This window comes from Crinia signifera, chromosome 3, assembly GCF_055691185.1.
Source record: "Crinia signifera chromosome 3, ASM5569118v1, whole genome shotgun sequence".
Lineage (NCBI taxonomy): Eukaryota > Metazoa > Chordata > Amphibia > Anura > Myobatrachidae > Crinia > Crinia signifera.
The window spans coordinates 236,973,691-237,001,404 of NC_139219.1; the positions used below are offsets into that span (position 1 = coordinate 236,973,691).

At 40.9% G+C, this 27,714-nt stretch overlaps 1 protein-coding gene across 4 annotated transcripts in view; it reads right to left on the minus strand.

Annotated features, from left to right (window-relative positions):
• Positions 1-343: 343 nt before the first annotated feature.
• The window catches only part of MFN1 (mitofusin 1), a 47,589-nt gene continuing 20,218 nt past the window's right edge, over positions 344-27,714 (minus strand). For all 4 annotated transcript variants that reach the window (XM_083177710.1, XM_083177709.1, XM_083177711.1 and 1 more), the window contains 12 exons: positions 20,868-20,975; positions 19,698-19,851; positions 18,710-18,777; positions 16,570-16,691; positions 15,132-15,258; positions 13,842-13,946; positions 12,989-13,091; positions 12,333-12,559; positions 12,099-12,251; positions 11,358-11,554; positions 10,841-10,975; positions 344-2,268 (listed from right to left, as the gene is read on the minus strand). In XM_083177710.1, the coding sequence (XP_083033836.1) occupies positions 2,199-2,268; positions 10,841-10,975; positions 11,358-11,554; positions 12,099-12,251; positions 12,333-12,559; positions 12,989-13,091; positions 13,842-13,946; positions 15,132-15,258; positions 16,570-16,691; positions 18,710-18,777; positions 19,698-19,851; positions 20,868-20,975 (1,569 nt within the window). In that variant the 3' untranslated portion in view covers positions 344-2,198. The remainder of the gene's footprint in view (positions 2,269-10,840; positions 10,976-11,357; positions 11,555-12,098; positions 12,252-12,332; positions 12,560-12,988; positions 13,092-13,841; positions 13,947-15,131; positions 15,259-16,569; positions 16,692-18,709; positions 18,778-19,697; positions 19,852-20,867; positions 20,976-27,714) is intronic.

A 27,714-nucleotide genomic window follows, 5' to 3' on the forward strand; every position in this document is an offset into this window, starting at 1 on the left:
GGAACGGTCAGCGATGCTGACCGTTCATAAATCAGGCAGGAAACAGGCACGCAATACAAAATATTGTAGCTGTGCTATGCCTCCTGCCCCACACCGCCGCACGTAAGACATCCTCTCAGCCGGTGTCATAGATCAGGAGAAGCTCTATCCCCTGCCATAAGGCACATGGATAGCGCATATTCCCCTGATCGTCACTTAATAAATCTACCCCATAATCTCTAGAGGCACTACCTGTTCTTGCTCATTTGTGTATTGTTAGGCGCTGCGGAACCTTTGTGGTGCCATATAAATAAACGATAATAGTAATTATCAGATGGCTTAAACATATTACATGTGCAATGAGTAATACAAAACTCAGATTTATTGTTTTGTGTCAAACAGATATACATTTGTAGGTACATTGTATAGAAAAATCAGTGCCGTTTCAAAAACGAAGCTTACACGTAAGAACTGTAAACTTGCAATAAGCCCCGATTACTACTAGTAGCCAAACCTTTGCTTTTACTATACCCAGGTTCTCAGGACAAATCATTAACACAAGGAGAGGTATTCAATGGTTAATTGCTGGCAGAAATCCACACAGCGTGGGAAAACTCTATTCAATTACATAGACTTTTTCAGTGCCAGAAAGTCAGGACTCACACACAGATTACTTGTACATTTTTTCCTCAAGTGTGACCTGATTTTTTGGTTATCTCAGACATAACCTCACATGATAGCTAGTCAATGTTAATTGAATATCCCTTCCTGATATCACATTCTAGCAATAACAATATACTGTTCATAATGATACATTGTTGCAGACTGTAGGTTAATGAATAGTGGGTGCAGCAATGGAGTCTTTTCAAAGTGTAGGAATCCTATTCAAAAGGGACCAGAGGATTCATTTTTAAAACAGAGTTGGCACAGAAAGCAGATACTTCACTACAGCAGTCACAATGGTACACAAGGCAGACATGTTATTTCTGAATAGCTGTCTCTCCTGTGGTACTAGTATAATGTCCTAGTGGGACATTATACACCCTATAAAGCACATGATATCAAACACTACCAGTGGTTTCCAGTCCAAACTTGGTCATCAAGGACTCTAAACAGGTAACATGTCTAAGGTCACCCAGCAGCAGAACAGGTGTACTCATTACGCACACATTTTTAAAAATCCACAAGTAGAGCTATTTTACTGGTGATTCTGTGAAGACACTGTTGGGGGTCCTTGAGGACCAAATTTGGGAACCTCTGTACTACATTAGTAATAGGTAGAAGCTGATTGGTTGTTGTTGGAAACACCACCCATTGTCTCTTTAGAATGATACATACCTAACTTTGTTTTTAACAGTCTGCTGCGCTATTGGGGGGGGGGGGGGGGGGGGGGGAATCCCTGTCAGGAGAAACTTTCCTCCACTCAAATGTATTTTTGTTGCCCTGTGACTTAACAAATCTGATGTTTACAAACATGCAACATTTTCCACTGCATATACCTGGGCATTTCTGGTGTAGAAGAGGAAGAGGAACACGTGCAAATCTTAATGTAGCTGGAGTTACCCTATAACTTTCTGGTAATACTGCTAGTCTCCCACTGGAGACTGCACATTACACTGCAAATGGAAAGTCTGAGTACTTAAGCTGACACATAAGCGCTCTCTTTTCAATTCTCCACATGCACCTGAGTGGTTATTCTGAAACCTACTTTATACCTCTTCTTTGGCACAAAGGCCTTCCATACAGTAGTCTGATGTTTTCCACTCATCCATTTTCTAGTTATCTAACATACAGTATACGTATAATAAAATAAATATTTAATTACAGCTTGATTTTTTTTTTTTTTTTTAAATCACACTTTAAATGTAGATGTTTTGGAAACCATGTATATTTCTTTTATGTTTTTTTTTTTTGTTTTTTTTTGTTAAGAAAATTTAGCAAAATTGTGAAATAAAGATTCTGGCAGCATTGAAGAAAATGTAACCTGGCTTGCTGCTGGACAGGACAGGTAAGGTCAGTCCCAGCAGGAGAGGATACCATCAAATGTACAGTATCCAATCTAGATTAGGAATTTAGAACATTCCCAGCAAGGCTTCTGTATGTTGCCTAACTTTGCAGTTCTCTGGCCATTAACGTTTGCAGCTGATGAATGGTAGAGCAGGGTGATCCAGCGTTTACTACTCATGTCCTCCCAAGGGTGTCTTCTTCCATTCACCTCTTCACTTGTTCTGGTTAAGGAACAGCTTTGTAAAATGATCCAAATCATTTTCAAGGTGGACGGCTCTGTTTCTATAAAGGAATCAGTATTAGAACTGCATGATGAACATTACCAAAATTTCAATAACAACTAGAAAATACAGTACCTATCTCTACAGAGATTTTTTTATTGATGTGTTGCATAGTGAAAAAAAAAAAAAAAAAACACAACAAGATTTGCTCTGTATGGGGACACTAGAATATACATGGCACTGAGGAGTCTGGGCACAAAAATGTTCAAGTATAACAGCACAGGTGGCATCCACCCTATAACTCACCCCCTGCCCTCACCAGACAATTTGACAAACTAAAGGCCACCGATTGTCGCAATTCTCCAATCCACAGTGCCGGATCAGGAACCGGTGATATTAAAAATGTTCAATTTAAATTGTACGATCGCGACCAGAAAATGGTCTGGATAAGAGATCAGATTCCCCAATAAAGTGTCAGTTGGTGGCCATCGATGGTCAGCACTTAAAATCATAGCGAAACAGCTGATGTAAGAGACACTTAAGCCTTAATGACAGAGAAGGGAGCATATGAGGAGATCAAGAACCACTAATAAGTACACACATCAAAGTCAGAGAACATCCCCATAAGCACATGGGACTGTCAGCGTCCCGGTGCAATAGAAAAAAAAAAAAAAAAGACAAATTCCTGTTTTTGTTTTCATCCGTGGGGAACACTGGGGATGTCCCAAAGCGGTCCTTAAGGGAAGGGACACTGCTCTGTTATATGTAGCACACTCTGGATCTTTCTACCCCATGATTTCTACACTACAACCCCTGATTTTGGCCAGAGATCTCGAGAACCCAGCACTGATCCCATAAAAACCATCCTCTGTGATGGGATCACACTTTAAGGGATACATTTATAGAACATTTAAAAAATGAAAAAGTGGTGATGTTGCGCATGGCAACCAACTAGATCAGGGTTATCAGTTCTCTATTGCATCCTAGAAAAGAATAGACACAATCTCATTGGTTGCTATGGGCAACATCACCTCTTTTCATTTTTAGACGCTACAGTAAATATACCACTAAGAATCCACCTGCAGGCTATTAATGTCTGGATTGTGAAATGCAGAATGGTTTCCGGAGATGCTGCAGTGATGAAGAGGTTGTTCCAAGTGTAAAAAATGACTGACCCCTTTCATCAAGAGGTACGCAGCCATGACCAACACTTTTTTGAAAACAGAAGGTTCATATAAACAGGCCAAAGGGGAATGCCTGGAACCTGAAGTGACCACAAACCAGAACAAACTCAAATGTCCCATGCAAACCAGGATGTGGAGAGCCTCCTGGGGCCATGGCATTAATAATGGACAAGGACAACTCCGGATTCAAAATGGACGGAACAAGCTATTTGCTTTTTTTTTTTTGCGAGTCAGCAGCCTAGTCCAACAAGGACATAAAGCAACTGACTCTGCAGGGCACCAAGTAAAATAAACCGGACTGGGCAAAGGATTGAGGTTTGTTCTGCACTTTTACGGGGGTTTTGAATGTCTGTTGTGCTAGTTATTTTTGGCGAGCTTTGTTGTTTTCTTGACGAGAGGTTGCTTTTTTTTTTAATGAGGTCGCCTATTAATGGTCTAGTCTTCTCGACTTGTCCAGCAGAGCTTACCTGATTTGGTTTTCTGTTTCCTCGACTGTCGAGTTGAACATTTCTAGACTTAGTTATTTTGGGTAAAATCTGTCAAGATAATTCCTGCAGCCTAGTCAACGTCAAAAAGTACACCTGACCTCGACTGCTTGAAATCACTGTTCCCTCAAAATGAACTCGACAATGGAGTTTCTCCTGTTGCATGTCCAAAAATTGTGTTAAGTGTATATGCAGGATTCCCTTAATATTTTATAGTGCTTATCTTGACTTCTGTCTTTGTGATATTTTGCTAAATAGTAATCACAAATATTGGGCGCAATTCAGATAAAATTATGGAGAGCTAAACATGGATTAGTGAAGGTATAATAATCCCAATTATATTAAGAAATATATCCAATATATGCTGAGTATATAAGATCCCAAGATCTGGTGGTCTATATACACCGGTAGCAGCTCCCAATTTAGTTCACTGGGACACTAATGTTAAACAATACATACAACAAAGAGAGCGCTTCCGGTATAAACAGTGTACAAATATTTTATTACATAAAAACAATTCAATAAAAAGCAGCTACTGTAGCCATCTAAGGTATATTAAAAAATTCTAGTGACTCGACCAATTCACTGTATCTGCATTGTTAGGACAAGTCCGACAGTATGACTGTAAATCACCTGATATTAATCTCCTTTAGGTCTTTATGATGGAATGTTTATTGGTTTGTAAAGGAGACTTAAATATTATAAAAATATTTTATATGTATGTATGCCAAGTTAAAAGGAACCATTTGCTGAGTAATTTTGTAAGTATATAGGCTGAGCAAATGAGATGTGCACTAACACATGTGTCCAATTAAGCTCTTTATTGCCACGGAAATTTGGTTGGACTCTGGTCTTTTAAATACCCATGTGGGGTGTACACAAACTTGCCTTCTGATGAAACCGCCACCTACTACTTGCGGAGAAACGCTTAAAGGGTGTATGTGACCTGACCAAGCACAGAAAAGGACTTTGATCTACTACCGGCAGTTGCTATCTACACCTTGGACCATTCCTGCCAACTAAAATCAAAACGCTATTTGAACCTGTTTGCCGTGACTCAGGTCTCCACACCACCGTAACCTCTGCCAGATTGGGGAGACAGACACGGAGGCGCGGTTAGGAGTCTTCTCAGTAATCGGCAGTGCAGAGCCGCAGCAATAAAAATCTACATTGCGGCAGAGAGTCCTGCTTTGTCGGGACGCAGCTCCAGACATTCACGGGACATCTATGTGGGACGACTCCTCAGAGCTTCACACCAAACATCTATAGCGCCTGCTTGTTCATTAACCCTCCAGAGCTCGGCTGAGCAGAGGGAAGGGTCCTTCTGTGACATCATTTCGGTGGCCGGCTGATGTGACGTTGTGCAAACGACACAGTCGGAATACAAAGAACTCATTAAGCAGAGCAAGAGACGGGTGAGATATCAGTCCCCTTTTACATGAGATCATATAGGTCTGTGGAGCGTGCAGAGACTTTTTATACTGCTGGTTCTCTTATGCAAATTATAATTTCAAAGTCTCCTTTGCAAACCAATAAACATTCCATCATAAAGACCTAAAGGAGATTAATATCAGGTGATTTAGAGTCATACTGTCGGACTTGTCCTAACAATGCAGATACAGTGAATTGGTCGGGTCACTAGAATTTTTTAATATACCTTTGATGGCTACAGTAGCTGCTTTTTATTGAACTGTTTTTATGTAATAAAATATTTGTACACTGTTTATACCGGAAGCGCTCTCTTTGTTGTATGTAATATTTTGCTAAATACCTGTATTCCTCTTGTTTCATTTTCAATTTGCTGCATGTTTATATGGTATGCTTTATTCCGCTGTCAGCATCAGTTTTCAGCTTGTATTATTATGCATTTGTTTAAATTATTCCATTTGCCATATAAGAAGTATTCACTTTTTTCTGCTCACCTTTCATGTTCACTGTGCTGGATTTTGCCCATTGAAAGTCTTCTGTATACATATCTATTTGTGCCTACTTCTGGTTTGACCAAACACCTATGTTTAGGTCCCTTGTATCCCATACCCTCCAACAGTACAGTACCGTTTTTTTTATCGGTCTGTACCGGCAAATTCAACATGTACCGAATGTACCGTTATTTTAACCCTTTCCCGACGGGGCGTTTTTTGTTAACTTTTCTTTTTTTTTTTCCTCATCGCGTTCAAATAAGCGTAACTTTTTTAATTTTCCGGCTATATAGACACGAGGGCTTTTTTTTTGCGGGACAAGTTGTACTTTTTAATGGTACCATTTACTATACCGTATAATATTCTGGGGAATCAGGAAATAATTCAATGTGGGGTAAAAAGGAAAAAAAACGCAATTCCACAATTTTGCGCTGGTTACGGTTTTTTTGGAGTTCATAGTTCGTTTAAAATGATGGGTTATTTTTATTCTATGGGTCGTTACGATTCCGGTGATACCAAACTTATATAGTTTTCGTTACGTTTTACCACTAAAAAAAAAAATAGAAAATTTTACGTTTTTTCTAATTTGCGTCGCGTCGCCATGTTCTGCGGCTTATAACTTTTTTATTTTTCCACCTACGGACCTGGGTGAGGGCTAATTTTTTGCGGGCTGAAGTGTACTTTTTAATTAATACCATTATGGGATATGTGCGACTTTCTGATCTCTTTTAGTTACATTTTTTTGGGTAGGCGATGCGACCAAAAAACGTAGTTTTGGCGTTGGGAATTTTTTTCCGTTTACGCCTTTAACCGTGCGGGATAACTAATGTTATATTTTAATAGATCGGACTTTTAGGAACGCGGCGATACCAAATATGTTTATTTTTTTTATTTTTTATTTATTTTTATTTGTGAAATGGGGAAAGGGGGGTGATTTGAACTTTTAATATTTTTGGTACTTGTGAGTTATCTGGGCGCCCGATTTTGGGTACTTGCGATTTGCATGCGATATCGCATGCGATTTGCTATCCGTTTCATTATTCATCATTACCCCACTATCCCCTTAGCGTGAAGCGTGGCAATCAACGTGAACCCGAAGCATGGCGAGCGCAGCGAGCCCGCGAGGGGCGGCGGTACGCGTCCTCCGACCTTTTCATGCCCTACTATCCACTAGGGCGTGGAGTGAGAATAGAATAGTGTGGCGAGCGCAGCGAGCCACCGAGCCCGAAGCGTGGCGAGCCCCGCGAGGGGACGCGGACACCTTCACAGGTATCCGCGTGCCCTTGCGGGCTTCACAGGTGTCCGCGTCCCCTCGCTGCGCTCGCCACACTATTCTATTCTCACTCCATGCCCTAGTGGATAGTAGGGCATGAAAAGGTCGGTGGACGCGTACCGCCGCCCCTCGCGGGCTCGCTGCGCTCGCCACGCTTCGGGTTCACGTTGATAGACACACTTTGGGGATAGTGGGGTAATGAAATGAATAGCAAATCTTATGCAAATCGCATGCGATATCGCATGCGATCTAGTACCAAAATCGGGCGCCCAGATAACTCACAAGTACCATATATTTTTTTTTTTTTTTTTAAACTTTTTTTTTTTTTTTTTTTTGCTTTTACTACAAGGCCCCCTAGTGTACTTGACCACTAGGGGGCGCGATCGCCTGTACTAGGTTCAGCCATAGAGCTCTATGGCTGAACATAGTGATTTTCAGCACTTCCTATTACATCCTGCCTCAGGCAGGATGTAATAGGAATGCTGACATGGCCAGCACAGGGGTCTACATTAGACCCCTGGCTGCCATGGCAACCGATCGGCACCCTCCGATCTCGCCGCGGGGGGCCCCGATCGGCGCCGGAGGGGGGCGCCCCCCCTCCGATCAGCTATTTAAGCACTGCGGGCGCTTTGCCCGCGGTGCTTAAAGGGTTAAACGGCCACGATCGGCGAACTCGCCGCTCGTGGCCGTGAGAGCAGGTACCTGCTTGTAATATACAGCCATTACCTGCTCTCTTTCAAGCCAGCTCACTCCGTGAGCTGGCTTGATTCCCCCGCAACCGACATATGACGTACATGTACGTCATATGTCGGGAAGGGGTTAAAGAATTGACAGCCGGGCAGAGAGCGCTGTCCGTGCGCTGCCCGGCTGAATCTAGTCTTACTTTATAGTCAAAGCAGCAGCCTGGTGACCATGCACTGCTATGTCGTTATTATCAATTCTCCCACCGCGAGCCAATAGGAGCTTGCGGTCCGGCATCCAATCAGGAGCGGCTAGTTTACTCGCAAAGGCACACTCACTCTCTAATGGACAAAACCATGTGCACTGCAGGTGGGGCTGATGAAATATGTGCAGAGAGAGAGTTAGATTTGGGTGTTTTATTGTTTCTGTGCAGGGTAAATACTGGCTGCTTTATTTTTACACTGCAATATAGATGTCAGTTTGAAGTACAAACCTCAGCCAAATCTATTTCTCGCTGCAAATGTTAATTCTGCCCCACCTGCAGTGCACATGGTTTTGTCCATTAGAGTGTGTGACTGTGCCTTTGCGAGTGAACCAGAATAACCCCCTAAGTATTTAGAAGAAAGCACACACACACATATCAGTTAAATAGTAATATGAAGTAGAAAATGAAGGCGAAGTACTGTATAACAGTACATGTAGAAGGTACCAGTAAGGAGATAATCTAGTCCTATATGGTAAGTATTCCCTTGGTATCCCCTTAACACCCACACACTTCATTTAAAGTACCAACAACATCAGAGGTGAGAGAAAAAGGTCCAGAACCAGGATCTGCTGTTGGGTGATCATTGCAGGGGGCAATGAGAGTCCTGTGGAATGGGGATTAGGGGCAGGAGAAGCCTATTATGTGTCCGACGTTGCAGTAACCCTGCATGTACTGGTATTACCTAGACATGCTGAGCAAGTGGTTTAAAAATAGATTCTAGGATTTAGGTCCCATAAGGTCTCTTTCGCTAGTATTGCAACATGGTGGTTACAATCTGTTGCACCTTATTTGATTGTAAGCAATTATGCATTAGGATCTTCTCTATTGTGTGTGATTACCCAAATCCAAATTTTTGCTAAAATGACCTTTTGTCTAATGTATTATAGTTAACTTCTTGTTCCACTCCCAGGAGGAGACCTGTATATATTTTAAGGCATATCAATATGTCATTTTTAATAAATCAATAAAAACTAAGATAAAAAGTCTTTTTTTTCCCCTTTGTTAACTTAACTAGTACCTCAGTAAGTTTTATTATACCATATGTGCACAAGTGGGGAAAGCTATGGAAGGTGGACTTTTGGTGTGCCTTGAGGAAAGTATTTGGGAACCGCCAGTGTCCAACCAAAGATGAAATAGAAGCATATACACTGCTCAAGTCGCGACAACATTTTCAGGTACTTCTCCTCTTTCCCGTTATTTACTAGTGTGTCAGCTGAAGGTCCTTCTACAAATAATGGGCTGTATACACTATGGGCCTAATTCAGACTTGATCGCAGGACAAATTTGTTCTCAAAATGTGCAACACCATGCTGCACTGCAGGTGGGGAAGATGTAACATGCACATAGTTAGATTTGGGTGGGTTGCACGCGCTTATAGGAACTGATTGATCACCAGTTCCCAACAGACTTGGTAATTATCTGCCCGTGTCCTGCCTGGATAATATCCGTGACTGCACACAGCACTTTATGCATTTTTATGGAATTGTTCTTAATCATTGTATCACAGATTTTAGTTGTCTATTAAAAGGGGAGGGAGAGTTTTGAAAAAAACTTGCTTCACTATTGCATTTTTTTTTACTCTCTTTCTTCCATGTAATTCACGTACGGGAGAGAATCCTATAACATCCTAAGGTGGAGCGCCTGAGGGTTATGTTTTGATATTTGTTTTGTGGTGATGGTGAAGGGTTTGTGAGGGACCCATAAAAGCGAATACCACTCGGCAGCTCCAAAATTGCGCCACCTGACCACTATACTCACCTTGGTTGTGTAGATTTGGGTGGGTGGTTTCAATTTAGATCTCAGTTTCAAATCACCTCACTCAAATCTAAAGGCCCCCATACACCAGAACGACCTGGTCATAAGTGCGGTGGAACGAGTGATCAGAGCACATACAATCTTTTTATGACTGCAGTGGAAACTGACGGATCAGACATGCAGCACATCTGATCTGAGGACCGACCACTGGACTCATGGGACCACACATTGTGCGCTCAGTGCACATGATCCATTGAAACCCGTCAAAATTGTGCGGATCGTGTGCACATCGTTCTGGTGTATGGGGCCCCCCCCTGCAGTGCACATGGTTTTGACCATTTTGAGAACAAATTTGCCCTGCAATCAGGTCTGAATTAGGCCCATTGTGATAAAGGCAGTATGATATTGTTTACTATATTATCGTGCATATCATTCTGTGTGAATGAACAATAACCATGCACACTCCCGTGGGTCGTTAGTGGCCGCTTTTTTAGTCTGTACAAATTTTGCCTATGTTGTTTATGACTAGGTGCATCTCGTTCAGTGTGTATGAAAGGTAAAGATACATTTTTCATAAACAAGATGATCAAGAGTAAAGCAAACTATTTATCTTTATAGTTTGAAATGTTTCAGTGTGTTTGCACTATATTGTTTATTCTATAGCTTCGGGAATGCAAGGGAAATCATTAATGATATCATTGCCTGCCTTTATCGCAGCGTGTGTACAGGGCTTAAGACTGGGGCCAGAAAGCTGTCCTAGTGGTCATTCACACCAGCTTCTAAATGTAAGAGAATCCAGTCTTCCAATGCCGTATCATTGTACAGCAGAGTAAACAGCATGGCGGACATATTTACCCCAGTACTGGCACACCAGGCATATTGTGCAGCAGATTCAGGTCAGTAATAGGAACTTTCCCTTGCAGTAGAGAACTACCCATGATACATAGCAACACAAAAAGCATCAATAAAAATACATTTAAAAAAAGCATGTGTGCAGCTCCCTCTTTGGTTATTCCTTACAGGGATTGCTTAGCGAACACATTCTGACAGAGGCTATCCAAGGTAAATTACCTGGAAAGCTTGGCTTGGTTTTGAACTTTGTCCAGCTGTTTTATTTTCACTGACAGGTTGCTGATGGATTCCAACAGATCTCTCTGAGTGATATCAACTTGCTGGCACAGGCGGGTAAAGATGTTATCCAGCTCCCTAGAAATAGACCAAATTACAATAATCATCAGACTCCGCTTACAGTACACTATATAACATATATACATTTATCCCTAACGTATACAATTTCTGAAAAGCCTGAAAGGCTCTGGCATGTTTGGGGAAAAGGAAAAATCTGTGAGATGAAAGTCCGTACATTAAAATGTAACTCCTTACAAGCAATAAGAGGGACAAAGAGGGAGATTGGATGATCTGAAGCATTTAGGGCAATGGCCATGATATGAGAGAAAAGAATATTGTTAGCTGTCCAGTAACTGTATACACAATATCATCAGAATACATAGATTCCGGTGACCATCAGAGACCCCCTTGTGCAGTACTGCTGCAGGGCTGTAGAATATGCTGCCAACAGGTTACTTACTTCTGCACTTGATGGCTGCAGTTTGCACTGGTAATGCTCACTATCATTTGCAGCTTTTGAGCAGCATAGTTGACAAACTGTTGCTTGAAGGCCCTTTCCTTTGCTCTTGAGGTCCAGGTTAGTCTCTCATACGTGTATAGACTACCATATGCTAACAGTGAACAGGCAATCAGCTTCCAGCCAACAGCTCTCCAAACCTGCAAACAGGAGAAAAGTATTACACTGTATAAAACATATAAAGAAGCCTCTAGCACAATGGTTCTCAACCTTGGTCCTTGGGACCCCTACACAGGTCACCAGCAGCTGCCCTCTGTATCACCAACTGTCACATTTTAAAAATGCACAGGTGACCTGGAAAACATGAACTGTGGGACTGAGGTTGAGAACCACTGATGGTTTAGCAGGTCAATGAGCAAAAGTTCTTGTGGCCTGGTGCCTTGGATTTTGCTATTTACTCCTATGTAGCCTACTCATTACAGCCCTGAAGGGGTTAAACAGATACATAAATTGTTTTGGTAAACAGGTACTGCTTAGGCCGCAGTCACCATTCTAGTACTGCTAAACAGGTGGCAGATCTAAGTATCTTGTTTCTAGGGCAGACACTGTATGTCTTACTCAATATTACCCCCCAGGTCCACCACATGTAACACCCAGCAACCTTCCAGACCAATGCAGGTACCATATATCTGTAAGTTTAGAAAATGTATTTTTTAAGCATAACAACATGTATTAGTCACTTACCACTCCTCCTACGATAAGAACACCCATTGAACCTCTTGACGTCAATGATGCTAATCCAGTCATTACTGTAGCCACCAATTCCTCTTGTGATACGGAATCAGGAGACTGCAGAGAATTATGGGATGTGGTGGGGGTGGTCACAGGCCGTGGAATCTGAAGAACACACAGAGGCAATTGATGACCCAGTTTTCCCAGTTCACAAACAGCAGCATAACATTGTGGCTCAATATATACCTGGAAAGTTGGTTCTGCAAATCCTTGCAAGAGACGAGCATTCTTGGCTCCTAGGTACCGATTAGCAAGTGATGACAGGCCAAACGAAAAGCGAAATTCTATGTCTTCTTGGAAATCACAGCACAACTTCTCACAATTTAAATTGTAACTGAGATCAAATTTCTTGCATGGCAGGCATGTGCCATATTCATTTTGAACAGCGGGGGGCAGCAAAGGTAGTAGGTTTTCTGCAAATGTAAAACAATACTATGGTACTTTAACTGTGCTTTTTTTCAGTTGGAGCAAAACAAATACTACTTTTAATAAAAGGTACATCCTTGGAGTCCAACGGTGAGGCCCTCAACATTATACAGTTTACAATCGAATCAAAAAGTAGTCCTACAGAAAGGGATGTCATCAGTAATAGATCAAGCTACTATATGTATTATTACATAACAGATGCTAAATGTCAAGTGCTCTGAAGCATAGTCTGGGCTTGGTAGAACCTTGTGATCTACAAGGTTAGGAAACTGGTACACTGAAGCATAGTGTTTGCTTTGTCCTGCGATAGGGGATGAGAGGCTTCTAGTGACCACTAAGAGCTTTAGAGTAGTAGCACATTCCACAGTACATAACTGCCTTATTACTAAACACTACAGTGGCTATGAAAAGATTACCTATAATGTCCTCTTGTGCTTTCTGTATAGATGTATTGATTGCAGTGGAACAGCGGTCAGCCAGCTTCCTCCCCATTCCTTTCTCTATGTGCCCATTCAGTTCCTAGAGTTACAAAATCAGATTTCAATTGATGAAGGAGATGGGCATCCTATGTACTCCATTTGCTCTTGGGTCTATTACTGTGGCACACATTTTGACACCAGCATTGCTGTAAGAGTCCATATTATTGGCCCTTATAATCATCATAGGAATGGTTACGTTCCTGAACTGAATGAAGCACAGCTAAGGAAGATGGGCTGAACAACCAGATGCTAAAACGGACAGTAAAGCATTTTGTATATTAAACGTCTTGGTGCAGGTATGAAGTGAACACCTTCCTACTCACTGTGTAGCAGGCCCAAGTCATAACATGCTGACCTTAGCACAAGTAGCCTAAGGGTACGGAGAGATTTCTGTAAGTGTCAAGCTGGGTACACACTACAACATATGTGTAACCAGCGAGAGCGGCAGCAACAGGGACCTGGCACCCGCAACGTGCATACACACATGCCAATGCCGGCACAGACGTAGCGGGGGCAGGGGTGCCTCCATGGCTATATCATCCATCCTGCATGTACAGCCAAAGGAGTCTATCAGCGACGACTCAGCAACAGAGTATACACACTAGACAATATTTAGATGTTGTCATTCCGGCCCGTCTCAATAGTCAAAAAAAGATCATCTCGTGTGTACCCAGCATAAGTACTTGAACAGAAAACAATGATCAGCATTCAGAACTGTGTGCGACCCCTAATCCAGCCCAAGGTATGTATAGATTTCTGCACTGCGCCGATCGCTAGGAGAGCATCTTACGTTTTTATAGTGCTTCAGAAACTGCGGTGATGGGTGAAAGTTCCCATCAAACCTGTCCACCAAGTTGGAGAGATGGCAGATCTCATCCATCATAGCATCAGAAACCTGTCAATACAACAAAGTGAATCAGTCTCTCACAGTGGGGAGTCTCACTTTATTAAAAAATAAAACAAACACACACACAGGTAAAAAAGATGAATGAAAAATAAATGTAATGTAAATATATACGTTATACAGATTATTGGAAGAGATGCAGGTATAGACTCTAAACAGTGTAATTGAAGTGTGAGAGAAGAGGGCTGTGGGAACAGGAAGGAAGAGGGCCCTGCTCCAAGGAGCTTACAATTTAGTGGGAGGGGGGAGACAGGCAGGCGACATGAGGTGCAAGCAAGGATACCTGCAGACAAGACGTCAGCACGTAAACAGATGTGTCCTCGTACAACTAGCCTTAATACACCACGCAGTGGGTCAGATTCTGGATCAAGCACAGTGATCCCAATTCTTCCGCTGCCCCGATGGTCGGGGTTTGTGCATGAGCACTTCGGGGGGGGGGCCTCTCTGGTGCTCGGTAAGGTAACTTTCTGGCCCGAGCCAACCAGAATCAGGCCTAGAGTGAGAAACCTGGCACGAGTGAGCCACCTGGTCCCATGAAACTCTGCTATTTTTGGGTATTTGTTTTACTGAATTTGCAACCCACAGCACAATGACTAGGACACACGAGGGGACTGTGCTGATTAATTTGATATATGACACTTGTATATTGTGTGCGAATAAGTCTGTATGTGGAGCAGAACAGAACTTGTATCTGCAGCTGCTACATTGTAGCACTTTATGTACAGCTACAGTGACTCAGTCGCACAGATGTACAATGTCTTATCAAATTAATCTACAGTGTCTCCTGGTGCTAACATGCAATTTTAGAGGGGAAAAACAAACAAACAGCCATCCCTAGCAGAGTTCATGAGACCGTGCACAACAAGAGGGTCTGTATGGTGCGACTGCAGCAAAATGTACACATCTGTACTAACAAAGGGAGTGGTACAAAAAGCCGACAATCAAAATGTCAAATGTAGAGCAGCAGCAGCAGCATTGTGGGCACTAACTTCTGTTCATGTACTAATCAAGGTATGGGGATTTGTATAAACACTCCACTGACAAATGGCCATAAACTCATTTAGAATAGGAATAAGTGAATAGTCCTGCTGGGGTGTACAAGGAGGCCAGTCACATAAAATAAGGAACCACTCATTAAAAACTAGTCCAACCTTGTAGTTGTTGCGCAGGCCTCACCTGTGTGTTTACCACCTCAGAGATGTGTATTATTCGTTTCCTGACGTCCTCAGCAAGGATCGCCATCTGACTCTGCACAAACTCTAGTCTGTCCTGCTGGTATTCTCTATGTTCTATTGAAGACACCCTGAAAATACAGACACACCATACAGACACGGTCAATATTGATGTGCAAGTACACAAAATAAAAATAATCTCTAGATACACTTCCAGGCATTTTTAAAGACCTTATCTTGAAATCATATTAATGTACAAGTATAAAAAGGTACACTGCTAGTCTGAAAGGAGATCTACATCTTAAAAAAAAATAAAAAAATGGCAACATTAATATGGTCTGTAAACCTCTGCAGGATTTTGCTCCCTCATACCTATTTGTGGTTTTCATAAGCTTAATAAAAATACATGCACCCTCAGGTTTATGCCTTGTTGGTAAAGAGTTCATGCTGGAACTACCTTAGAGGAAAAGAAACAATGCCAGCAGTGAAATGTAATTGGGTCAGTTTGCCAGAAGAGAGAGATGCCAGCTGTACTCGCACTTGTTCTTAAAGCGGCAGTCATTAACAAGGCATGTCTTTGCCACTAGTGTCAATTTATAAAAAGACCAGCATAACCTCCAGACTTAATCCAATGAAACTGGTTAGTGAAAGCAACGCAACCTACAAATACAACAATGTGCGATTCCCATTTTAGAAAGAAAGCGGCAAGATCTATACGTTTTTATACAATTTATTTATTTAGTTCCAATAGTTTATTCATTCTATGCACTTATTTTGGAGAACATTGAGACTAATATACACTGGACCACAGAGTGCTTGGTTTAGGTAAATACACTTACCAAATGGCCACTTCCTCACATCACAGCTGGGCAGGCATTTGAATTTGCTCACCTAGTTGTCACGCCAGTCACTGAGTGTACAGAGAGATGGCGGCCAACCAGACACAAATCAGATACACATATACATCGGGTATAGGCTGTGCTGCAGGAACAATGCAATATGTCTGAACGATGTCCAGCGTGTACCCAACTTAAAATTAATTAATAAAATAACTGGGAAAACGTGGGTTTTCAAAAACTTTTGGCAGGTAGTGAAAAAATGCAAATAAAAATGTATTAAAATTTCACAATCGCTCAATGAACAGTTTGTGCATTTCAAATGCTAAGGCAGTTTAAAAAAAAAAATTATTAACAATAAGATTAATGTTTTAGAATGATCTTGATTCTGTGATTACATTCTTGCGTTTCAAACCTCAGAATGCATCACAACCCATTTTCCGTGTTGGCGCACACAACAATTACAATAGATTGCACAATGCATGGAAAACACATTACAAAGACGGTTCTCAAGTATGCATTAATCTTATACCTCCTATGAGGTGCATACACAAGCTCCTAGTTTCTGCCTAGTAACTAAAAAATGGAAGAGAAATCATTTCCTACCTTTTATCAGCGGCCTCCACGTTTATGGCATCCATTATAGCTTTCACCGTATCCGTTATTTGCTTAGCTCTGATAGTGTGTTGTTCAAACTTTGTTTTCACTGCTGACTGCGAGATACATTCCTGTGGGGCCCAAGTCACAACACATAACTGTGATCCCATCCAAAGCCAGTCAGGAATAACAAGAGGCAGGTGGCACAAACTAGTGCCCAGGGAAAGGACTTGCTGCTGCGCACACACAACTCAACCAAAACATGATACGGTCAAACTGAAAGATGAAGGTGGGTAATGCAGCAGCAAGTCTGTGCCCTCTACCTACATAACACAGTCATGTGCATCCGTTGTGTGAGCATAGGACTACCCGAACACTAACCTTAATCTCTTTCATTTGTCTACTGGATTCTATGAGACTTTCCCTGGTTCCTATGATGGTGCACAGCTCCCATTTACTATGCTGTTATTACTTTCTATCACTTCCCCACAACCCCGGGCTTGATTACCTTCTCACACTGCAAACTTGGGGGCAGGAGCTAATAAGGATCAGTACTGGGATGGCATCCATAGCCAGCGTTACCACTGGGTTTCATCTAAGCAGTCAAGAACCCACTGTTATTGGGTCACTAAAAAGAGTATGGGAGAAGAATCATTGACAGACAAGGGGACAAGCAAGGTTACAGGTCAGAGAAAGCAGACGTGGGGGAATTGTAAAGGAGAAGAGGAATTACAGTATTGCAATTTCTCTTCTGTGGGTCTATAATCACTCATCATTATTGAAAGCAGAAACACTTAATGAGCCACAATTAGGTTAGAAATCAGATAATATTAGCAATCATTTAAGACCAACCCAGCACTGTTATATTATGTATGGTTTCTGAAGTATATACCAGAAATGATGACACACACCAATTTCTCTTTAAAACTATTTAATCTCAATATCACTGGTTATTTTCTCTAGGACACCACTAGACAAGATGCTTTATTCAAGCATCTGCTGTCGGGTTTCCAGTAATAGGAGAAAAATGCAGATGATATACCTGCAATATATATGAAGAGTTTCTAAACTCAAATATTTGTATGTCAATTTTAGATCAATACTTTACTGTTAGGAAAATAATCGATCAGGTTTAATAGCTTCATAAATGAAAGTAATGGAGAACATTGTGAATATTCCGTGTTAATTATGGTTAGTTTAAAAAAAGAAGAGTTATGAGAAGGAGGAAATAAAAGTAAAAGCAACATTTTATTGTCCCCCAAAGAAGTGAATCTAGAGGTCAGCAATGACGAACAAGAGGTTGAAAAGGTTACCACACACTGCTAGAGCTAGGTTATAAAGCAAGGGACTCAAGCAGGAGAAAGGTTAGTACTTGCACAGCAGGAGATGGCGGAAGAGGGAATAAAAACAACAAGAGTTAGTTTGGAGAAGAGATCTGCAAAGTTTCATTCATGACTTATACGGCCTACACACATGCCGATATTAAGGCATTTTCTAAGCGATTTTGCTTGGTTTGGCAAAGTCGCTTAGCAAATGCCCTCACATCGGCGTATGTGTGGGGGCTATATCGGCATTGGTGCGCGTCCCCGTGCGTCTTTATCGCTGGCCGAGATTGATGGACAGTGTCCATCAATCTCGGCATCGGCAGTGTTCTCCCACCGGAGAACACTGGCGCTGTCTGCTCGCTTAGCACACAGAGCTGACAGCTCGCTCTGTGTGTGGGCTGTCAACTCTGTGTGCTAGGCGATAGCGGCACAGCACAGCCCGACCTAGCATAGCTAGGTAGCCCTGCACACATCGCAATGTGTGTAGGGCCCATTACTCTATAGTTATATTGCCTTCTAATTCTTAAACAAAGAAGATTACAGATTGCTTACTATGGATTTCTGCATATCTGTACTATGCTGGACAATCACTATACAGACTGCATTCCTGTGTCTGGGAAGTGAAGATTTCTTTTTTATGGTCTAATGTGAATAATGTAAAGTAAGACAAAAAAAAAAAAAAAAAAAAAATCGGGAAAAGCTATATACATACTACAAAGGCTTAAAAAAAGTGCACAGAGGGCTTGCAATGTGAAGTATAATAGGAATTTCCAAGATGAGAAATGAAATACAACAACATTTACTAGAGGTTTGCAGCACTGTACCTCAAAAAGTTTTTCAAATTTCTGAAATTCCAAAAACCTGTCCTGAAATCCTTCAGCAAGAGCACCACCTAGACCGTAAACATAATATAAAGATCATGAATTGTTTATTTAGCGGTTTAATATACAACAAAGTGAATGGGATGGAAAATAGCAGCTTATAATGGATACAGATCATGTACCGCTTTAGAAAAGGCTCTCCCAGGGACCAGATTTATAGTCAAACATTTTCAATGCTTTAGGGTCCAAATCAAATAGACACCTTATTGGCTAGACAGGAGGTCAGTTTGGTTCAACACCATCTTACATTCACAGGAACAATTCAATAGAACAGAAAATATTTAAGAAAGTTACTGTAGTACAGATTATTATTATACACACTTATTTTCAGACGTTCCCCAGCCAATTCTTGGATAATGTGCGACAATGTCTAGGTCAACCACTATTGGTCGAGAGTGACTAGGTCAACATCTAAGCTTGGTCAACATATCCTAGATCGACATGTTCATTCTGTCCACAGTGCGCCAATCGCTGCGGTGCACCGGGTATTCTGGCCTTACAAACGTCTGAGATACTGGTGTACCAACTGCCAGATCGGAGCAACTGGTGAATCAGCGGCAATGAGAGGGCTGGCTCCATCTGTAGTCGACAAGTTTTTCATGTTTTTTTTGTGTCTATGTTGACATATGTCGACATGGACACCGTATAAGTGCATGTGCTTGCCATGCTTAGGGCACGGTGCCTCACTGCGCCGGGCACACTATTATAATCTAATTCTATGCTTACTTGGATAGTTAAGTATGAACTAAGTCGGTCTAAAGAAAAAAAAAAAAAGCTTGTGTCACCTTGTGAGTGTCGACCATGTACAGGTCGATCTTTTGTCATTGTCAAACAATAGTGGTCCACCTAATGACTGTCGACCTAGACATTATCGACCAAGGGAACCGGATATGCCCCAGCCGAGAAGACTTGGAGGCTGATCTCTACTTACCAGCCTCAGGCATCCCCTGGGCCTTGTGCATCCTGGCATTTAAGACTTCTTTGGCAGAAACAAAAAAAATGCGGTTTTGTGCCTCCGAACGATCTACCACTCTCAGCTCATCCACCAGGAAAGACTGACAGCGCTCAGTGTGTTGCTTACGCACCTGCATACAAGCATACCAGAATAAATGAGCAGCTCTAGTTTCTAAGTATCATGCAAATACAATGGGGTATATTCAATGCTTGGGCAGCGAGCAGTTTCTAAAGCTCATCATCATAGCTCGCCCTCAGTATTCAACTGCTCCCCGTCACTTGCCGTTTCCACCTCGCTGATTCTTTTCAGCGAGGAGGAAACATCAAGTGTGCCTATTAATATGGCAAGGCTCACCACAAAATGTGGCGGACTAACTGAATTTGCGGGGAACACCGCCATTTAAGGGAGCAATTGGGTTTTACAGCGCGGATGGCTTTTTTCATTAATCCTCGCCAAAAACAAGGCACCAAACTCCCTCGCCGGCGGCATTGAATACACCTCAATGTGTTCACTGCAGTTTAAAAAAAAAACTCTTCTACAGAACAGAGTAATGTAATGGGTTTTCTTTTTAAACACATTTAATTTAGCGATTCACAGCAGTACAATCCAGTAGACACATAGAAAGTAGAAGGCAGTACAAAATCATGTACATGTATATGAGGTTCGTAGAAATAGACAGATAGGATATACGTATCATCTGTACAGAATCATTGTCACTAATAAACATAGTTGGAAAAAATAGTACATACAGGAAAATCACCTCAAATTCAAATGTTTTTATCAAACAAACAAACAAGACACAGAGATAGAACGAGAAGGGGAGACCAAAAATAGGGGGTAGCATCGCACTAAGTGACGTACAAATCACGGTAAGTCAGATGAGGCAGGCATAACAATATATAGAGAAATGTAGTGTTAAACACCGATTAGAAATTAGTTTTGTCTTTTATTATTATTAGATTTTACTTTTAAAGGCAGCGCATAGTTTCTACAGTGCCATAGAAAGAAAAGACAAATAATTGGGAAACTTAAGTGTCGACTCAATGTATTGTTAGGAGAGCAAGCATAAATACAACTCTTCATTACTGCAAGTTGACCAAAACAAATGTGTTTTAACATGTGAGACACGATGATATATCAACTTACATCTTCCATGTACTCCGGCTCTGACGCAGATGCATCCCAACGATTATTTAAGATGAAAATATTCGGCTTAGAGAGTCTCTCGTTGACCTTATGAAAGAAATGTTTTTCCTAAAAGATGGAAAGGAAATATTTGTGGCATTCAGCAGAATCTTCACCTTACTTCACCAAAATATGATAATGCCATTCTTTTGCTTTATATGTAGAAATCTTTTTTGTCAACTTAGCAAAACATTTGCATAGGAGTATCATGGGAACACCACTACTGTGTTATACCAACTTCAAATTGGCTGATATATATATATATATATGATATGTTCGCCACAAGTGGAACAGACGAATAATTGTATTTTTTTTTTCAATACATAAAATGGTAACACTGTAAATCTGGAATTCACAACTACAATAAACAAAGAAAAGGTGATATACCTGGACTTGGAAATCTTTATTGAAATAAAGAAAAACAAGAACCCACATTAAAAGAAGTTAATTGGAATAACATCTAACCATCATCAAGCAACCACCATGTAAAATGGATTACACACATCCCAATAAGCAGATTTAAAAAAATAAAAAATAAATTGTTTAAACAATTATGGATTTCTAATACAAAGCAAGGAGATGAAGCTCAACTTGCTTGCAAAAGGAAATAAGGAAAACAAACTTCAGGAACAACTTAAAAAACAGAATCTTTAGACAGAACAGAGCTCATCAAATAAAAAACTGAAAATAAAATAAAGACAACATCCAGAATCTTCCGTTTATCATTCAATATACCAGTAACACGCAAATTATAGAAAACATGGTGCGAACACATTGGCACATTATTCAACTCGACGAAACATTACTACCAATCATCCCGGTAAAACCAAGTATCATATACAAAAAATTAAAAACTATAGAACGAGTTTGCAGCTATACATCAGTGAAGACCAAACAAAAGCCCATAAAAACTGCTTTATCCACTGTCTAAACTGCATACAAAAATTAACCAAAAAAAAAAAAAAAAAAAAGGGACACAATCATTGAACTCAAACAGAACAAATAAAGGGGGCGTGGCTTGGCTGTGAACGGAGTAGGCAGCAGCTTCCCTGAGCTCCCCTGATATATCCTGTAAATATATCCTGTTTTACCGCTGATGAAGGTCTGGACCCCCTGAAGCAGGTGTGGAATATACTACCCGATCGCCCTGTATCTACAGTGAATATTTTCTGTTTGAAATTCGTGGCTGTTGGACGGGGGACTTGGAGGCCGTGTCCTGCTCCTGCTCCGGGACCCGGATGCTGTTGACTATCTACTGCACTGCTGGTCTGTAGTCCTGGTGCCGCACTCCTGGGGGGTACAGCGGTCTGGGGTGGGGTCCGCCGGTGGCACTCCGTTGCACTGAGCGGTGTGAGCGGGTAGCTGTCTTGTTCGGGACACTGCCGCGGTCCGCGCGGAGTGTGCCGGCATCGGCGCCATCTTGGCTTCGTGTCCCCTGCTGGGCTGTGGCGCCTGAACTTATTTGTTGCTGCGCCATTGAGACCCCTGTTGGGACTTGCCCTACAGATCCGGACTCTTCACAAGTCCTGTGCCGCGGCGGTCGGCTGATTCCTGCTGAGACAGTGGAGGGTGGTGCTGTGAGAGATTTGCGGGGCTCAGCGCCATCTTCTCTGACAGGACGTCCAACCCCTACTCATCCTGCACACTTCATACAACTAAGTGACTTTGGTTCTCGGCCACTTGTGATACAGCTGTCAGTAATATTGCTCCACAGTTACAGTATTGCTTATCCACACTATTGTGCTGCTGTGCCATGGAAGCTTCGATTTCACAAATCCTGTATGCAATTTATTCCTCAGCTAACAGGCTTATTTCCAAGTTGGATGACATACAGGGAGTTGTCCCTTCTATCTCCAGCACCCCTGAAAAATGTGATGCTGCTCCTGGGGGAGTTATACCCCCGTCTACTGATCCTGTGGATTTTACACCTCCTGCTTTTGCTTATATCCTGGATACCCATTGTCATGTAGACTTGACCAATTTTCAATTATTCTGCTCTTCCACAATGAACATTACACTTGACTTGTTCAATTATAACCAACTGCACTCCAAGTCTGATAGTCACATTATTCCCCAGAACATTGGAACTGATTTGGTCTGTTTCCAGTCTTCTCTCCTGCTATCAACATCTCTATTTGGCTTCTGGACATTGACCCCTAAGTGCTACAGTTACCCCTTCATTTGTTCTCCTGTATCTGATACTCCCAAAAAAATGTATGCTAGGTACTATCAGGGGACAGAAAATTGGCCAGACTAGGGTTACACCCTGATTTGTGGGTTGTGCTTATTATATTATTAGCACATTTCAGATGCTCGCTTTTCTCTGGTGATAAATTCTTCAATCACTAGAAGAGTACCTTAATCCTGTATTGTGATGCTGCCTATATGTATATATTTTTTATTTTATTGTTTTCCATTATTGGTCTCGGGCCTCTACATCCTGGATGGAGAGTTTGTATGGACATACTATTGAAGTTGTCTATCCTATCGTCATATATCCCCATCGCTAAACGCGGTACACTACGATAATTGGGGGAATGTGCCGATCTAGAATAGCTGAGATTATTGACATATGGTTATAGCCCTCGGTATATCCTTCTTTATATCCTTTTTTTTTTTTTTTTTTTCATATCCTGTGTATTATAATCTTTAACAATTTAGGGGGGGGGGGGGGGGGGAGGGTTATTTTCTATAAGGGTAGTTATGGGATGGTTCAGTTAGTGTAGCCAGTGGGATAGGGGTTAGCGGGATGGGCTCCAGGTATGCCTGAGTTGGGGGTAGGTTATACAGGGTGGGGGGTTATAGGGAGGGTTGCTTTGGGGTTTTTCTGGGGAATTTATTTTGTTAGAATTAGATAGGTTTATCTGGGATCTGGCGTGGAGGTTCTGGCAGGAGGTAATTTATTGCTAGTCCACCCTGAACCATGACGTTGCAGTACTTTTTTTCAACTTATCACTGCACAAATATGCTCCTCTATATCCTGCTATAGTGGTTGTCTGAATGGCGCCTTCAGGCAACTATGCTGCACTTATATGGGTGAAGGGAGCTGAGAATATCTTTCACTTTTCATGTATCTGCCGTAATTTTAATGTTCACTGTATGTACAAATTATGGTTCGTGCCCATTTGATATATGTCTATTTTGCCTCTGTCGGGACTTCCATGCTAATTTGTTTTGTTATTGTCTGAAAAATCAATAAAAACGACTCAATTAAAAAAAAAAAAAAAACAGAACAAATAAAGAATACAGGCTAAAAGTCCATCTAAATTAAAGTAAAGAGAGCGCGCACTGTGTTGATCTATTAATTTTTACTCAATAAAAAATTATAAATATAATAAACAATACATAAAGTTAAAAAATACACAATATTAAAAATGCATATGCAGATACAAATTGATATATAAGCAACTGACTTGATAATGAGCCTGAATATTTAGGAATAATGCCTCTGTTTAAAACATGGATCCTTTGGAAAGTCAATCGTAACTTTGTGTGAGAAGATTGGAGTTGGATTGATACAATTGCTTTAATTCTTGTATAAAGACATAAATATTACCCCTTGTAGTCCTCGTCCTTGTGTGATGTTGTAGAACTCGTTATAGGAGTCCGCTACCACCGATAGTGCTCTGATGTTTGTTGAGCTGACACCGGGAGCAGACTCCGTAGCCGGGCGTCTGCTTGTCTGCTACAACCAGCGTGGCTCCACGGTGGAAAGGGGCTGGCGCTGGGAGCTGACAAGCCGCGAATTGTACAGCTGACAACCAGCGTGGCCCCGGATGGAGAGGGGCTGGCGCTGGGAGCTGTTAAATCGCAGAAGGTAGAAGGTAGCCCAGGCGTCCCGATGGACGGACGTAGTGGAGTAACACCTGGATCGAGGGTACAAGATGCGGTGATGTAGTAAGGCGGATAACAAAGTCCAATCTCGGAGGTAAAGGAGGTATTGGATCGATCAGAGGTATTCAGGAAAGTCAGGCAATAAGTCCTTGACGCGTTTCTCCGTCTGAGGGTGCTGACGGTTTCATCAGAAGGTACACCTCCGCCTTTGTCCGCGGCTTTGATTGTAATTGAGCTATCTTCCTTCAACTTTTTAAGAGCATGTTGCTCATTAGGATGTAGATTGCTTTTCTTTTTAAATTGTTTTAGGTTGACCTTATCGCAGAATTCATTGAAGTCTTTCATTGTTAATGAATAAAATGCTTCTATGCACCCACTTTTGTGTTGCATAGGGTAAAATTCTGACTTCTTTTTAAGAATTTTATTTCTTGTTGGATTAGCCTGATCAAAGATAGGGAGCATGTTAGTATCATTTTCCTGTTCTAGATCTTCAAGGATCCTTAGAACCTGATTATCGGAGGCATCTAATCCAATTTGGTTGGAAGATGTATTGTTTACATTTGTTCCTTGATTTATAAAGTATCTTTTTCTACATAGGTCCCTAGTGTACCTGTTTAATTCTACTTAGATTAATACTTCTACCTCGGTCTCTAAATTTGAGACAAAATATATTCATTTATAGAGTACAGTAGAAAATAATGCAATTTTCATATAAATCTCTTATTTTGCATGATGATAATAGATGCCTATAATAATAGAATGAGCATCAGAACTTATCTTTAAAATGAATCTCCTACATTCAACTATAAATTAGTCTTTTTATTTAGAATTATGCCTGGCTTTATTTTTTCATGTTTTTTAGTTATATTTATATACATTTATATATATTCATTATTACTATCACTTTTGCTTTCTTATTATAATCATCATTATTACCATTACATCCCCCTTTATATAGTTATTTTCATATCTTTATTTAAATTTATTTTTATTTTTTGGCTAGTAATTCATGAATATAGAAATGTGCATTGTTCCTCCAAATTCTATCACTGAAATTATTACGCTGATAATAACTGATTCATAGCTATACAGAATGAATGGTCTAAAGAGATAATAATGATAAAATGAGAAAATGGAAAATCAGCCATTAGCATAATTTATAGATTAAGACCTTCTAAATGGAATGTTAAAAAGTTTTTTGATTTCATGTATTTTATTTTATTAATTTTTCCTGATAATTTTTTCTGATAATCTATGTAAAAATGTGATAGATCCCTGTATAAAAATAAAATATATAATGATATTGAAAATTAAATAATAAATACTCTGACGAGACAGGATGGGATTCGAACCAGTCTCCTATTGTGAGAATCTACCATATACCTGGTCTAAATAATCTCCTCAAAACGTTCGTTGATGCCTTTAGAGTTTAATAATGAAAAATACGGTTTTATTGTTGTGTATATATAGCCTTCTAATAATATATATAAATTTAGAGTTATTATTAAAAACAGATCTGAGTCCACACATCTGAAATTGCAGATACGTATTTCTTCAATGCCTGACCCACATTAAAGCTACAGCTGCGGCTTAATTGCTACTAAAGGCTGATTGGCCAAAACAACCTTTTTATACCTGGGCAGGTAACCAATTATTTACCTTCTGATGAAACCGTCAGCACCCTCAGACGGAGAAACGCGTCAAGGACTTATTGCCTGACTTTCCTGAATACCTCTGATCGATCCAATACCTCCTTTACCTCCGAGATTGGACTTTGTTATCCGCCTTACTACATCACCGCATCTTGTACCCTCGATCCAGGTGTTACTCCACTACGTCCGTCCATCGGGACGCCCGGGCTACCTTCTACCTTCTGCGATTTAACAGCTCCCAGCGCCAGCCCCTCTCCATCCGGGGCCACGCTGGTTGTCAGCGGTACAATTCGCGGCTTGTCAGCTCCCAGCGCCAGCCCCTTTCCACCGTGGAGCCACGCTGGTTGTAGCAGACAAGCAGACGCCCGGCTACGGAGTCTGCTCCCGGTGTCAGCTCAACAAACATCAGAGCACTATCGGTGGTAGCGGACTCCTATAACGAGTTCTACAACATCACACAAGGACGAGGACTACAAGGGGTAATATTTATGTCTTTATACAAGAATTAAAGCAATTGTATCAATCCAACTCCAATCTTCTCACACAAAGTTACGATTGACTTTCCAAAGGATCCATGTTTTAAACAGAGGCATTATTCCTAAATATTCAGGCTCATTATCAAGTCAGTTGCTTATATATCAATTTGTATCTGCATATGCATTTTTAATATTGTGTATTTTTTAAACTTTATGTATTGTTTATTATATTTATAATTTTTTATTGAGTAAAAATTAATAGATCAACACAGTGCGCGCTCTCTTTACTTTAATTTAGTTTTTCTGCTTTGATTCTAGATAGGCATTTCAGGCCTTCTATTTAATTGGGAGCAGCCATTTAAGCTGTGGACCGAGAGAGATACATATATATACATACATACATATATACTTACTAAATTTATCATTTAACACATTGCGCCTGATTTTCCATTTCTTGGTTAATTGTTAAAAGTCCATCTGACTGCAAAGGAGTCAGCATTCAATAGATATCGGACAAACCAAACGCAAAGTAAAAATAAGATTCACAGAACACAGATCTACAAGACTTAAAACTCAGCGGCGGAAATTTACTAATAATAAGACTTCACATGTGATGCTGCTATGGGCAACCAATCAGAATCTACTTATTTATTTAGCACACTTTAGAAGATAGTAAACAGGATCCGATTGGTTGTTGATAGCACCATCATGTCTTATTCCCATCTTAGAAAATTTCCCCCAGTGTGTCCAATCATTTTCTTGAAAAACACAAGAAAAATCCACCAGGTCTCAAATGAATGGAAATACAAAATATAACCAAACACTGGAGAGGAGGCAACATTATCA